The 14,208-nt window shown below is 30.5% G+C and overlaps 2 protein-coding genes across 2 annotated transcripts; one reads left to right on the top strand and one right to left on the bottom strand.

The window, feature by feature from the left end:
• Window positions 1–160: 160 nt before the first annotated feature.
• Window positions 161–3,634, top strand: LOC134833345 (ADP-ribosylation factor GTPase-activating protein 1). Its single transcript, XM_063847643.1, has 5 exons — window positions 161–512; window positions 1,703–2,479; window positions 2,543–2,602; window positions 2,897–3,084; window positions 3,143–3,634. The coding sequence occupies exons 1-5, from the start codon at window positions 453–455 to the stop codon at window positions 3,360–3,362; spliced, it is 1,305 nt and encodes a 434-aa protein (XP_063703713.1). The 5' UTR covers window positions 161–452; the 3' UTR covers window positions 3,363–3,634.
• Window positions 3,635–6,666: 3,032 nt separating this feature from the next.
• LOC134833582 (dnaJ homolog subfamily C member 16) lies at window positions 6,667–13,486 on the bottom strand. Its single transcript, XM_063847947.1, has 7 exons — window positions 13,101–13,486; window positions 12,461–13,011; window positions 9,410–10,233; window positions 9,118–9,349; window positions 8,880–9,054; window positions 7,802–8,006; window positions 6,667–7,527 (listed from the first exon to the last, which is right to left on the bottom strand). The coding sequence occupies exons 1-7, from the start codon at window positions 13,325–13,327 to the stop codon at window positions 7,297–7,299; spliced, it is 2,445 nt and encodes an 814-aa protein (XP_063704017.1). The 5' UTR covers window positions 13,328–13,486; the 3' UTR covers window positions 6,667–7,296.
• Window positions 13,487–14,208: the final 722 nt, after the last annotated feature.

Genomic DNA, 14,208 nt, shown 5'->3' with positions numbered 1-14,208 from the left:
CCATATTTTTACCGGCTTTTTGCGAGACATTCTGCTTTCAAAACTAAATTTTAGATTAAAAATTAAAATTAAATCAGGGCTCCATTGCCCCAGATTTAGCTGTCAAACGAAAATGACGTCTGTGATTTGGGTTGCTCGCTGGTCCCGTGGCCAAGTGACAGCTCAGCATTTTCGATTCTGATCAGAAATCTCGGAAATTCCCGTGAAAAATTGGATTTTGCAGCATTTCGAGAGACTTTTCGTTGCGTCAAAGTGATTTTCGGGCACACGCAATGCTCAAGATACTGTGATAAATGCTGAAAACGCGCCTGTAGTGACACAATTTTGAATTTTACGAAGACAAGTTGCAATTTCCCCGCAGTAGAAGAGTGTTTGGGCAACATATTACGAGCGATTTTTTGTCGAATTTTTGGTTTTTTTTGAGTGAAAAGTAGTTGGAGGCACGCTGCGAGATGGCAAGTCCCCGGACACGGCGAGTTTTGAGCGAGCTGAGGCCCACAAATGAAAATACTGTGAGTTTATTTGGGATTTTAGGTGATTCGCCACGTATTTGGATGAGTATACATAACATATGTTGTGTGTGGATACGATGGGATTTCGACACTTTACATGACTTAACAAGTTGTTTCCCTTGATTTTGCAATTTGCGAAAGTTTAAAATTTATTTAAGGAGGAAATTTTTGGAAATTCATGAAAATTTTTGTGAAAACTCGAGGAAAATCAAGGAAAATTTCGAAAATATTTGGGAAATTCGTGGAAAAGTGTGAAATTTTGAAGAAAACTTAAAAATTTTTGGACTCGTAAGCAACGTAGAAAGCAAAAATTTGAGGAAAACTTTGGGAAATCACGTGAAAAATCAAAGAAAATCTAGAAATTATTTGGAAAATTCGTGGAAAATTGGAAATTTTTTCCGATTTCTGACAGAAATTTTTCAGAGCGTCTTTTAAGCATCGAAAAGAGCAAAAATTTGTATAAAAATTTGGGAAATCCGTAGAAAAACGTGGGAAATTCATGGAAAATTAGAAAAAATTGAAAATTCGTAAAAACAAAATGAAGAAATCCTTCAAAATTTCCGTTAAATAAAACTTAAGTTTTTCGAAGAAAAATTTATGAAAAAAAAGTCTGAAAATTTGTGAAAAGTTTCGGAAAAACTTGGGAAATTAAAGGAAAATTGAAAATTCGAAAATCCGTTAAATTTTCGTGACTTTCGAGTAAAAAAATGAAAATCTATGGAAAAATTTTTAAAAATTTGGGAAACTCGTGAAAATCTTCAGAAAACTCTGGAAATACGAAGAAAATTTCGAAAAATATTTATGGAGAATCGGAAAATTTTATGATTTTTAAACTTTTAAAATTAAAGTTTCTAAAATTTCTTATGAAAAATTTTACGAAAGGCTTTAGAAAATTCTGGAAAATGAATGATGTCAAAATCTGAAATTTTACCAAATTTTCCACAAATTTCCACAGTTGAACGTCTTGGAAACTTTGAAAATTTGTATAAAAAATTTGGTAAAATTTTAGATTTTGAAAACATTTAGTCACAGTCTTGTGAATTTCGTAAAAAAAAATGATGGAAACGGATGGAAATTTTAGAAAATCAGGGAAATTCGTGAAAAATTTCGGAAAATTTGTGAAAAGTCGAAATGCTTAAAAAATTTTCAGCACTCAATTTTTTAAAAATCAATTTCAAATTCTTTTTCAGAAATGCTTCGAATGCGGAGCTCACAACCCGCAATGGGTGTCCGTGACGTACGGCATTTGGATCTGTTTGGAGTGTTCGGGCAAGCATCGCGGCCTCGGCGTTCATCTCTCCTTCGTACGTAGCGTCACGATGGACAAATGGAAAGACCTGGAACTGGAAAAGATGAAAGTTGGCGGCAATCAACGTGCCCGCGAGTTTTTCGAGGAACAAGATGACTACGACGACTCCATGAGCATCCAGCAAAAGTACAATACGCGCGCTGCCGCCTTGTATCGCGACAAAATTTCAACGCTGGCGCAAGGCAAGGAGTGGGACATTAACAAATCTTCGGCGAAAAATCATCAATCCAACTTCAGTAGTAGCAGCATGTCACATTCCAAGTCGACTGGATCCATCCAAAATCATTCCGGGGGCGGGGGTGGATATCAAGATGGCGGAAATTACACCGGAGGCTATCAGAATTTCAATTCGCAGGAGTTCAAGGCGCAAAAAGAGGACTTTTTCTCGCGCAAACAAATGGAAAATGCATCACGTCCAGACACGTTGCCGCCCAATCAGGGAGGAAAGTATGCGGGATTTGGGTATTCGCGAGATCCGCCACCGAGAAGTCAATCGCAGGAGGTTTTTGATTCGACATTTTCGTCTCTGGCATCAGGATTTGGGTTTTTGTCGATGGGAGCTGCCAAAATTGCGGGAGTTGCGAAGGAAAATGCCTTCAAATATGGCACTGTAGCCGCTCAAAAGGTAGTTGAAGTTACAAATACTGTTCAAGATAAGGTCTGTTTTTTAGTTTTTAGAGTCTTTTTTAGTTTTTTGAGTTATTTTTATTTATTTTGTTAGGTTAAAGAGGGAACATTGCTTTCTGAGGTTGGATATCAAGCCACCAATATCGCTAGCAAGGTTGATTTTTATTTTATTTTTTTAATTAAATTTTATTTAATTTTTTTTAAATTAAAAAATTTTAAACTTTAAAAAAATTTAAAATTTATTTAATTTTTTAAATTTTCTTAAATTTTTTAAAATTAACAAAAATTTTCTTCATTTTTTTCAAATAAATTTATTTTTTTTAATTTAAAAAAATTTAAGAAAATATTTAAAAAAAAAAATCAAATTTATTTAAAAATTTTTTTGATATTTTTTGGTTTGCCTCTTTGAATTTTTCTTTAATCTTAAATTAATAATTTTTTTTCTCAGGTAACTGACTTCAGTCGAAAAGGATGGTCTTCAATTTCGGGCACTGGTTCTGGCTACACAAGTCCCACATCAGATAATTATCAATCTGGCGGCGGATATCAGGATCAAGGCTACCAACAACACCCAGAAAATAACGGACAAGGCGACGAATGGAACAACTGGCAAGACAAAAATAATTCTGGATCATAGTAAGGACCTTTTAAAAATAAAATTTCTTTCTAATTTTAACAAGAACCTAATTTTTAGTCAAAATTCTTCAAATAACGATGACGGCTGGAACGGATTCGAATCACACAAAACATCAAATGCCACTAGCAAAGCCACACGTTCGATGAAAGTACCGCCAAAAACGGTCGCCGAAGACGATTTACTCTCGTTGGATGTGAAAGCGTCGAAAAAATCGTCATCGAGTAAAACGGCTGCCAAGAAACCGGAAGATGACATTTGGGACATGCTGAATAATTAGAAAAAAAAATTGTTTAACATTTTTCCTTCTCTTTTATTAGTTGAAATATTTACTTATGAATCTAATAGATGAAAATTTATATAAAAAAAATATTTTATTTGGTAGATAGCATCATTTTTTATTAACGTTGTATTATTGTTCAATCGAGTACATGTGAGAATCTAAGCCATGAAAATGGCAAAAAAAAATTAATAAAATAGAAAATTGTATGAAAGAACATCGTATTAAATAAAACGAATCTATGGATATTATTTTCATTGTAACAAAATAAAAAGAGCTTCAAAAAAGAAATTTGATGATTTTTAGTTATTCTCTAATCCAACTTTACCATCTTTTTGACTCAAAGCACATTTGCGCAAAATCTGTCATATTGGAAAAATTTAGAAAGTTGTCGACTTGAGGAGGTATTTTTAACTTTAGTGCATTTTGAAAATAGAATAATATTTGTTTTTATGAAGAATTTTTATGATATAAAAATAATAAGAATCGTCCATAACAAAAACTTTAAAATAAACTTTTTACCTTTTAAAAATTATTAATTTTTAAATATTAAAGGAAATGAGAAAAAAATATAACCGAACAATTTTTTTGTAATCCGTTCCCATGTTCTATGAGATAACAGCCAAAAGGCATGAATTTAAACTTTTGTCGACTCAACAGGGCCTTTGCCTTTGTTTTGTATTTAATTTTATAAATTGAAACCACGTGATTCTGACTTTAATTAATATTTACTTCCTGACTTACTCTAACGACGCTCGGAAAACGACTGACCTCTATCTCCCTTCTTTACTATCTTCTTAACTAACAACCTTTCCTTCTACTTCATTCCTACTACTCTACAACACCCTTCTTTCACTTTTGTGTCATCCCTTTCCTTTTCATTATTCTTTCTTTGTCTTAACTTCCACACGTGCTCTTCCACATTTCACTTTTCTTCGCTTTTCCTATCTCTTCGATTCTTTTTTAATTACTTCTTATTTTATTATTTTTAATTTTAACTTTATTATAGCTTTTTATTTTTTCTTTGTTCCACAACTTCGTCGTCGCGTTCGTTGACAGGAGTGATTCAGTTAATTTAAGATCAACCCATGCGATTTGCCTCCAAAATACGATCAGTAAAATTAGTTTAGTTCCGGAATATTAACGAGTTATTTTAGGAACGATTTCTTACGCAAATTAGAAGAAAACTCTTTGATATTCTTTCGATAACTCTTTGAAATTTTTTTTTGTTTTCCTCCATTTTAAAGTCACGTTGAAAATTTTATTTTTAGTTAATTTTTAATTTGTGTCAATTTGGTAAGTGACAAACCGAAACTAAATAAAATATGCAATTTATCTGTATTAAAACAAAGAGAGAGTTAATTTGTTGTTCTTTACTGATAAGGATAAAGCATTGAAAAGTGTACAGAATCTTTTTATGAGCATCTATAGTATCGACGAGATTTGCAGAAGAAAATTTTTGATTATGCATGTAAATGTAGTTTGAATGCCGTAGCAGTTGTATGGCCGTAGCGTGAAAGTAATTTTAATTTCGTAAAAAGGATGGACAAGAGGGATCCTTACCTTAAAACGGGATCCTTTGCCACCCCCAGAGAGTCCGTGGATTCTCCTTTTATTTTTTGAAGGTTTTTGGTAAGCTATTAAGCCTTTAAAACTCTTCAAAAGTAGAAAGAAAGGTCCAGCAACAGAAAGACACATCTTCTCTGTTGCGAGTTCACTCTCTCTCCTACGAAACGAGTTCACTCTAGGCTTACGAAATTTCACTTTATAGAAAAACGATTGCTAGCTCGATGTTCAAGAACTTGTTTACTAAATTCGCGAGTAATTATTTGGGTAGCTTCATCCAAATCGATATTCTGCCCATGTAAGTGAAAAGAGCTTCTGCTTCGCTATTTTTGCTTTTGGTCTTTTAACTATTCCTGAAAAAAAAAATTAAAGTTGATAATTTAAAAATTTTAATTAAATATTTTCTTACATTAAATACTAAACTTACAAATTTGTTTTCCAAAGTTTAAAAAAAAACTCACGGACAAACGCACAGACATCATCTCCCATAGTGAAACGCATTTTTTCTAACGAAACGCACTAAAATAACTCCCAATCAACATTCGAGTACCGCATTGGAAATTTTTTCGTCGTCCAAAAACGAAAAATCGAAGCAAATAATGGCACAGCAAACAGCTCACGTATTCGCCGAAGAGCGATTTGGCCAGAAAATGGATCGCTGTCTAACGGATACCCTCTTGAAATTCGGTACGTTGCAAATCGTCATCTCCAAAGCCCGAAATTGCAAATTAATTTGTATTACATAATTTATTTACCATCATTTTGTTTGATTGCAGGCGGTGGATTGGTGCTTGGCAGCGTTTTCTCACTTTTCTTCTTCAAGCGGAGAGCATGGCCCGTCATCATGGGCGGCGGTTTCGGTGTCGGCGTTGCATACAAACAGTGCGAAGACTCGTTCAATGCAAAGTAAATGTTGTCAGTAGCAAAAAATCTCTTTCCAATGGTGATTCCGACCCAGCTCCCGTTGTTGTGTGATTAAACAATTCGATTAAAAAATATATAAAAAAGGAAAAATTTTATTTGTGAACGCAAATTTTGAAGTTTTTTAAAGTTTTAGTGAATTTTATAGGTAAGTAAGTGATCGAAAGTGATGCGGAGTCCAAAGTTCCAATAATTACGGAATAAAAACTTTAAGATTGTGGTTAAAAATTATAAAAAAAATATTTTTCATGAGTCTTAATTTTTTTTTTGTATTTCAAAACCAATTTTTGAAGTTTTTTAGACTCTTAATGGACTAATATGGGTTAAAATTAATTTTTGAAATACAAAAAATATCATAAAACGACAAAAATAAACATAAATTATCATCGATAAGTGATTCGAGAGCTACAAAAAATTTTTTTTTCTTTTGCAAAATCATTTTTTGGGAAAAATTTATGAAAAATCATCAAAAATTTACCTTTTTATGACCTTTGACCCAGTTCTAGGTCCGATAAACTCCCATTCGCTGTCAAATTATTCAAATTTTGTCCTAATTTTTCCTTTTCACACGAGCGCCTGGTGATTTTTACCGCTAAAAATCAATAAATCCATCAAAAACTCCTGTTATTGCTTCAATTAAAATAATTTTATTAAACGACAGTCAGTATTTTCCATCATCATAGTATAGAAAAGGGCAATAAATAATAAAATTCTTAACAAATAAATAAAAACATTGCAAATCTCCACTTTTTTAAAGAGTTTTTCCTAACATAATCTTACAAATTTTCATGAATTTTCAATGAAAAATGGTCGCATTGATAAAAATTTCCTATTTTTATTTTATTTTTATTATTTTTTTTATCATGTAAGGCTATGATTTTATTTAATGTTTTTTTTTTGTTTTATTCAAAAAGGACTTGCATGAGTTTGAGTATGTAAAGATGTGAAAAGTGCTTCAACTCGAATGATTTTGTCTTATTTTTCCGAGTTGATCTTAAAAATTATTCTAAATTTGTCTAATTTTTGCATTCTTTGATTATTTTTGGCCTATTTTTAATATATTTTGCTAGGTTGATTTTCTTTATATGAAAAAAGTGCGATTTAATCAAAGAAATTGATTTTTTTCGATAAATATTATTTTTAAGTTTTTTTTTGTTTTAAATTATTTTTTTATATCAGAGAGGAGGGTTTTCGGTGTCAAAAAATGATAAAAATTAATATCTTACGAAAATTTTAAGAAATCGGTTAAAATATAATCTTTGGCGGACTTTGTGGGTTTTTTCGTCTTAAAATCCTAATTCATTAAAATTAAACATGAAACTAATCACAAATATAAATAAATTCACTTAAAAACGAACTGAGGTAACAAACACGTTGTTTTTTTTATGAGAAACAAAAAAAAATAGTCTGAACAATCCCTTGTGTTGATAAACATAATTCATGACACTTATTTTGTGGTAAAGTCGGGCCAATAGTTGATGTAGTAACGATGTGTGGTGCCCTCGAATAAGCGGTCGAGCCAGTTACTCAAGCCATCGAGTAGGTTTTCTTCGAGCAGAATTTTCGGCTCTGAAACGTCTGTGGAGATGTCCGAGTCATCGGAATCCATGCCCAGGAAGGCACCTGCCTCGGGATCCGTTGGCGATGCACTCAGGTGACGCGTCATTTTGATCATTCGCTAAAAAAAATTAAAAAAAAATTATTTTAAATTTTTTTAAAATAAAAAAAAATCTGCTAAGTTTGAGGAAAAGAAAAAAATATTTAATTAAATTAAAATAATTAAAAAAAAAAATATTAAAAAAATAAAATTAAAAAAAAATAAATACACATATAATTAAAAATATTAAAAAATAAATGAAAATTTTTATTAAAAATTAAAAAAAAATAAATAAAAATAATAAAAAAAAAATTAAAAAAATAATAAATTTTTGTGAAAAATATCAAAAAATTACCTTCGCGCCACGACTAGATTCTGGATGCTTTGCATGATACATGCAAAAATATTTACGATGTCCATTGAGAGCAATGACGGTTCCGATGCAATTACGTGGATTAATGTTCAAATCACGCAACTCCGATAGAGACAATCGCAACAACTCCGAATACCAAGCGAGACCTTTCTCGATTAACATATGCGAGAACATCAGTGTTTTGTTTCTGTAAAAAAAAATTGAATTCAGAATAAATTTTAGTTCCAAGCTAAATAATATTTTTTTTCGAACAAAATATTTTTTTTTATTAATTTTTTTTTAATTTTAAATTTTTTTGAAATTTTAAAAAAATCTTAAAAAATTACTGAGTCCAAATTTTATTTTTTTAATATTTTATTAAAATTTAATTTAGAATATTTCAATCGTAAACTGAAATTTTTTTATAGAAAATATTAAAAAAAAGATGAAAATTATAAAAAAAAAATTTTTAAGAAAAAATTATTAATTTTTTTTTAAATTTTATTTGAAAAATTTAAAATTTTACACAAAAATTAAACTTTTTTAAACTGAGTCCAAATTTTTTCTTAATTTTAATTTTTTTAATTTTAAAAACACAAAATTTTTATTTTTAAAATTTTTTATAGAAAAATATTTTAAAAAAAAAGATGTTTTTTTTATAAAAAAAAAAATATTTTTTTTTAAGTTTATTTTATTTTATTTAGTTTATTTATTTATTCATAAAAAAATTATAAAAAAAAACTGAAAATTTATTATAATTTCTTAGAAATATGTTTTTTTTTTTTTTTAATTTTTGTATGACAAAAAATCTTATTTTATAAAGAAATCAAAATAATTTTTTTTGTGATTTTTTTTTAATAAAAAAATGAAAATAATTTTTTTTTAAAATATTTGAAATATCGGATTTTTTAATAAAAAAAGAAAGTAGCAAATAAAAAAATTAATCAAAAATTAAATAAAAAAAATATTTAAAAAAATAAATTTAAAAAAAATTTGGTTAAAATATTTGAAATTTTCCGTTTTGGTTTCTTGACTTTTCGAAAAATTAAAAAAATTTTGTTCAATTTAAATAAAAACTTACTTTCTGTAGGGCCAAACCGCACGATGGTATGCGGGAATCAATTTTGGTCGTGACTGCAAGTCGGTGATGAGGACGATTGTACGACAACCTGGCTTCAAAAGACGAACTAATCCGTTATATTTTTCAGCTCTCAGCTCATGAAGCTTCAATTCTTGAACATAATTGTCTCGCGGTGCTAAAAAAAAAATAACTTTTTAAAAAAATTTTCATTTTTTAAGCCAAAAAGAGCAAAATTTACCATTATTATTTAATTGGTCCTTGGTTTCGTTCCGTTTGACGGTGTCTTCTTCCATGCGCACGAGATACGACATCAAATAGCCAACAGCGAGGATGAACAAAATAGTCGCCAACACCGAAAGCGCCGGCCAAATATGCTCACTGCCGAGATTGTCAATGAAATATTCCAGAGAAGTGTAGAGTTTGGTGACAATGCGGAAAATTAAGCCTTGCGCGTGCTCGTCTAGCAAGTCCTAAAATGAAATTTTGTCGTAAATTCATGAAAAATTGTAGATAAAAAATTTTTTTCTTGCCTTCACTTCTGCCTCGTAACTCAAAGCTTCATTCGGTCGCAGCAAAGTTTGAATAACGGTATCGATTTTGAGCTTAGTCTTGTTCACGACACCTTCGTACGTCTCATTATCCAACGCTTGATGGTCACTGACATGCAAATCTGTCTCATGGATCCACTCGTACTTGACGTGTTTCATGTCGCGACGCCAAATCACCACAATTCGCAACAGCGTGTCATCCGGTCTGCCATGTGCACTCAACGAATTAATGAAATCCGATTGTTTGTTCTGATAAATGTACGCAAAGCGAACGCGTTCCGTGCTGTAGGACGATTGCAGAGCGATGCGACGCAAAGTATCGCGCGCCCTGTCATGCATTTCCGTATTTTCCGTGACCAAAATGACGCACAACCGTTTTCGTGGGCGATTCCACTCGGCGGGGCAGATGCCGTCGAGCATTTCTTGCGACGAGAGACGCGGCAGTGCCAGATACCGATTCACCTTGATGACAACGTTGAGCGTTTCGGAGGGAATGTCGGACATTTGAACGCTGGCGACGGGCTTCGAGCTGTCCTCGTTGAAGACGTGCACGGAATCGAGACTCGGATTGACTTTGTAGCGATGCTGGATCTCCTTGGTGTCGGGCGAGTTGAGTTGCACGAAGCCAAATGCCACGAGATGCCGGAAATGATATGCAGCAATGAGATAACGGAGACGCGGTTGACTACGGGGCTCCATGACGAGGGCACGTACACGATTGTCTGTCCATCCGCTTAAAAATGCATCGACATTGTCGTCTTTCACGTTGCCCAAGAGCTTGTATGGCAGTTTGAGGCGAACGAAATCTGCGGAAAGAAAATTGAATTAAAATTTTTATCTGATTTTTTTTTAAATTACAAAATGACAAGTTTTTTAAAATTTTTTGAGCGTTAAATGTATTTTTGACAAAAAAAGGTCATAAAATAAAGCATGTGCAATTTCACATTTTTGCACCTCAACCAATAATTTTGAGTAATGGAAAAAATAATTCATTTTCGATGAAAAAGTACTTTCTCATCTTTCAAAGAATTTTAGAGTTTTAAGTAATATTTAAAAAAAAATATAATTTTTTTTTTAATTTTTAAAGAAATACTTTTTGAATAATTTTCCCCAATTTTCAAAAAAAATTTATTAAATTTTTAAAATTTACAATTTTATTAAAAATTAAATTATTTTTTTATTTAGGCGAATCAATTTAATTTATTCAGGGGGAAAAGTAAAAATTAAATATATAATAAAATATTTTTGACATTTTTTGCAATTTTTTGATTGAAGTAACATGAAAAATTACTATTTACTAAAACAAAAGAAACTTGCTTTAAAAGACATTTCTTATTGAAATGTAGAAGAAATTTTTTTTGAGTCATGATTTTCATAATTTTTCAAAAATTTTTAAGAAGATTTTGCTAATTTTTCTAATTTTTGTAGTTAAAAAATAATTTCGAAAGTAAAATTTTAACTTTAGAAAACGTTTATTTTCTAAAAATTATTAAAAAATTAAAAACAAAAAATTCAAAAATATTTATTTCTTCCCACTTGTTACTAATTTGTATGCTTTTGTGCGATTTATCCTTTTCGAACGGGAAATAATTTTAAAACTTTTTGTGAGACTCTTAAATACCAAAAAAAAAAAAAAATAGGAAAAAATTAGAAATTTTTTTTAATTTTTTTGCGGTTGTTTTTAAAGTTTAGCTTGTTCAATTAAATTTTTGATCAAAATCAAAATAAAAAAAATATTTTAAGAGGAAAAATTCTCTCGTTTAAATTTTTTTTTTAATGAAATTCAAATTTTAAACATTTTTTAACAATTTTCCTGAGTTTAATGAAACTTGGTCTTGGTCTAAAAAATTTATTTTAATTTTATTTAACTTTTTTTAAAGATATTTTTTTAAATGAAGTCTACTTTTTCATATAAAACTGTAATTTATAAAATAATTTTGTTAACAATTTATTTAATAATTTTTTTTAAATTTAAAACAATTTTTTTATTTATTTTTATACATTTTTTTTAATTAACTTTTTTTTGCTTAGGCCATTAAATTTCATTATTTCACTTTATGTCGCATAAGTGTAAATTTTCGAAAAAAATTTATTTATTTTTAAAAACATTTTTTTGGGGATAAAAACTGAAATAAAATACTAAGGCCGCTTTTTGAACGTTTCATAGATTTTTCCAAAAATTAAATTTTTGTTTTCAAAAAAATGAAAATTTTTCACAAAATACTTTTTTTCATAAAAATGCACAAATTTTTTTTAAAAATTTGAGAAAATTGTTTTAATTTTTACATTGATATTTGTGTATTAAAAATAGATTTAAAAACATTTTATTTAAAATTGAAAAAAAATGAATATCAAAAAATTAACTGTCAAATTTTTTTTGAAAAAAAGTTTCAATAATTTTAATGAAAATTATTTTTAAAAGAAATTTTTATGTCGAAATACGATTTTGAACACAAAAATTACTAAAAATTGTTTAGGCCGCTCCTTTTTTTTTTTTGAACTTTTTTCCCATGCCTGAATTTTTTCGAAAAAATTGGGGCAAAATAATTAAATTGAAAATATCATCAAAATTGCCCGTTTTTTTGGTCTTTTTTAAAGATTTTTTTAAATTTTTCAAAAAAAAAATTTAAAATTATTAATTATTGTATTAAAACAATTATTGAAAATGAATTTTTTTTAAAATTTTTTCAAAAAATTTAGTTTAAAATTTGTGACAGTGTCCTTATGAAATATTAACTTATGTGGAAAAATTGTTCAAAAAAAAAAAATTTTTTTTTACATTATGAAAAAATTTAAAAAATAAAACAAAAATGAATTTTAATAAAAATTTTAAAAGTTTTCTTTAAACCAAATTTTTTAAGTTTGCCCCATTTGATTTTTAGGGCATAAATTTTGAAATTTAAAAAATTTAAAATTTATTGGAATTTAACAATTTTAGATTTTTTTCTGAATTTCATCGTTTTATGATATTTATCAAATCTTTATGAAAAAATATTTTGAAAAAAACCTTGAAAAAATTTTCGAGCTACTTACCAACAATTTTCGGTATGCTAAGTGCCGGCTCCTTGTACAAATAATTGTGTCCATCCAGCACCAGCGAGATACAAGGCAGTGAATGCACGCCAATGCGTCGTACCAGTTGATTCTCCAGCCCGGCATTGATGGTGGCAAATGTCACGCCGAGCGGCTCAAGCGAATCCAGCAACTTTTTGAACGTGCCCGCCGCCTTCATGCACGAAAAGCACCAATCGGCGTAAAAGAAGAGAATATGCGGCGTCGTATGGCTCTTGGGCACCACCTGAGTTTCGTAATATTTGGCCGTGATTAGCAACTTGTGGAACAACGAAATGTCCTGATCGTGAAACGTGAAGCGATGCGACCCGAAAAAATCGTCAAACGGATCAAATGCAAATCTCCCATACTGACTGTAGTCATGCTGGTCCCGATTCAGTCGAGCATCCTCATTCGTGATTCCGTGCAAGTCGTAGGCTTTTCGACGCTCCGAGTCCGACAGCAGCTCGTACGCCTGCTTGATCTCCACAAATTTCCGTTCCGCATCCGGATTATCCGTTTTATCGGGATGCCTGAAAATTCAAAGACGAGAAAAAAAAAACAAAGAGAAAAAATCAATAACACTCTTTTTATGGCCTACATACGACGTGCAGACACTTACCATTCCTTGGCGAGTTGTTTGTAAGCGCGGCGGATGTCTTGCAGCGAGGCACGTCGATCGACGCCCAGTATCTTGTAGGGATCGCCTAGTTTCTCTGAGGACGCCTCGACATGCTGGCAGATTGAAAGTAGTGCGACTAGAAATAAAGCGATAATACTGATTGTGGTTATTGATTTTATCAGAGACGACGACCGACTATTGTGACTAAGAAATCGCATCTTTAGCATTGAAAGCGGCGACTTTGATGCATTGATGGCGTCACGGAACGCGTCTTTTGGCTCGCGTTTCACTTTTGCCCGGCTGGCAACACGCAAAATACACACAAATTTTCAACGCAAAATTCTCAATTGATTCACAGAATTTTCTTCGATTTTTTTTTCTTTTGTCAGCTGTCAGTGCGGGTGACAGGCAATGCGGCGGAACGGGTTTTGGGAGCAAGCCGTAAAAAAATTTAGGGTTGCCATTTTTTTTATTATTTAATTTTTGGGTTTTCGCGCTAAAATAAAAATTTTGAGATAAAAAATATTTAAATTTAGATTTTTTTTTAGTTTTAGTTTTAAGTTTCAATTATTGTCATCTTCCACTTATATTTTGTTGAAAAAAATTGCAAAATTTAAAAAAAAATTGATATTAAATTTTTTAAAAATTTATTCAAAAATCGAACTATTAAAAGTTTCTTTCATAAGGCGCCATCCATTTACGGCGTCGGAAATTTGAGGGGGGGTGGGGGTCCATTAATTTCCGATTGATTTCGACGTAGGGGGAGGGGGGGTAAAAGGAAAATACGACGTCGTATAAATTCTCTCTAGTTAGGATTTTTTGTTGTAATTTGTCAGTAATATTTAAGCGCTTCAAACTTGTTTGATCTGGTTTTTAACTTACTAAGTAAACATTTACAATTTTTTACAAATTTCCATATAAATTTGAGCTAATTTTTAACAACTTTTCTTGAAAAAGGGGGGAGGAGATCTCTTTTGTTTCGTTAAATTTAGATATTTTTCTCCACAATGACGTGTTGAAACCTTCAAAAAATCGAGTTTGAAAAATTCAAAATTTTCGACTTGCGTGCCGGAATCCCTGATTGGCTCAGTTGCAAGGAAAAAATATT

Source organism: Culicoides brevitarsis, chromosome 3 (assembly GCF_036172545.1).
Source record: "Culicoides brevitarsis isolate CSIRO-B50_1 chromosome 3, AGI_CSIRO_Cbre_v1, whole genome shotgun sequence".
NCBI lineage: Eukaryota > Metazoa > Arthropoda > Insecta > Diptera > Ceratopogonidae > Culicoides > Culicoides brevitarsis.
The sequence above is the reverse complement of the archived record's forward strand: the minus strand, read 5'-3'. Positions and strand labels throughout refer to the sequence as shown.

What these genes read in the sequence shown, in the direction of transcription:
- LOC134833345 (XM_063847643.1), top strand. Translation starts at nt 453, where the DNA reads ATGGCAAGTCCCCGGACACGGCGAGTTTTGAGCGAGCTGAGGCCCACA. An exon ending in CCACCAATATCGCTAGCAAG is followed by an intron (nt 2,603 to 2,896) that starts GTTGATTTTTAT and finishes TTTTTTTCTCAG; the next exon opens with GTAACTGACTTCAGTCGAAA. An exon ending in AAAAATAATTCTGGATCATA is followed by an intron (nt 3,085 to 3,142) that starts GTAAGGACCTTT and finishes CCTAATTTTTAG; the next exon opens with TCAAAATTCTTCAAATAACG.
- LOC134833582 (XM_063847947.1), bottom strand. Translation starts at nt 13,327, where the DNA reads ATGCTAAAGATGCGATTTCTTAGTCACAATAGTCGGTCGTCGTCTCTG. An exon ending in GTTACGAGGCAGAAGTGAAG is followed by an intron (nt 9,350 to 9,409) that starts GCAAGAAAAAAA and finishes ATTTCATTTTAG; the next exon opens with GACTTGCTAGACGAGCACGC. An exon ending in GCGGTTTGGCCCTACAGAAA is followed by an intron (nt 8,007 to 8,879) that starts GTAAGTTTTTAT and finishes TTTTTTTTACAG; the next exon opens with AAACAAAACACTGATGTTCT.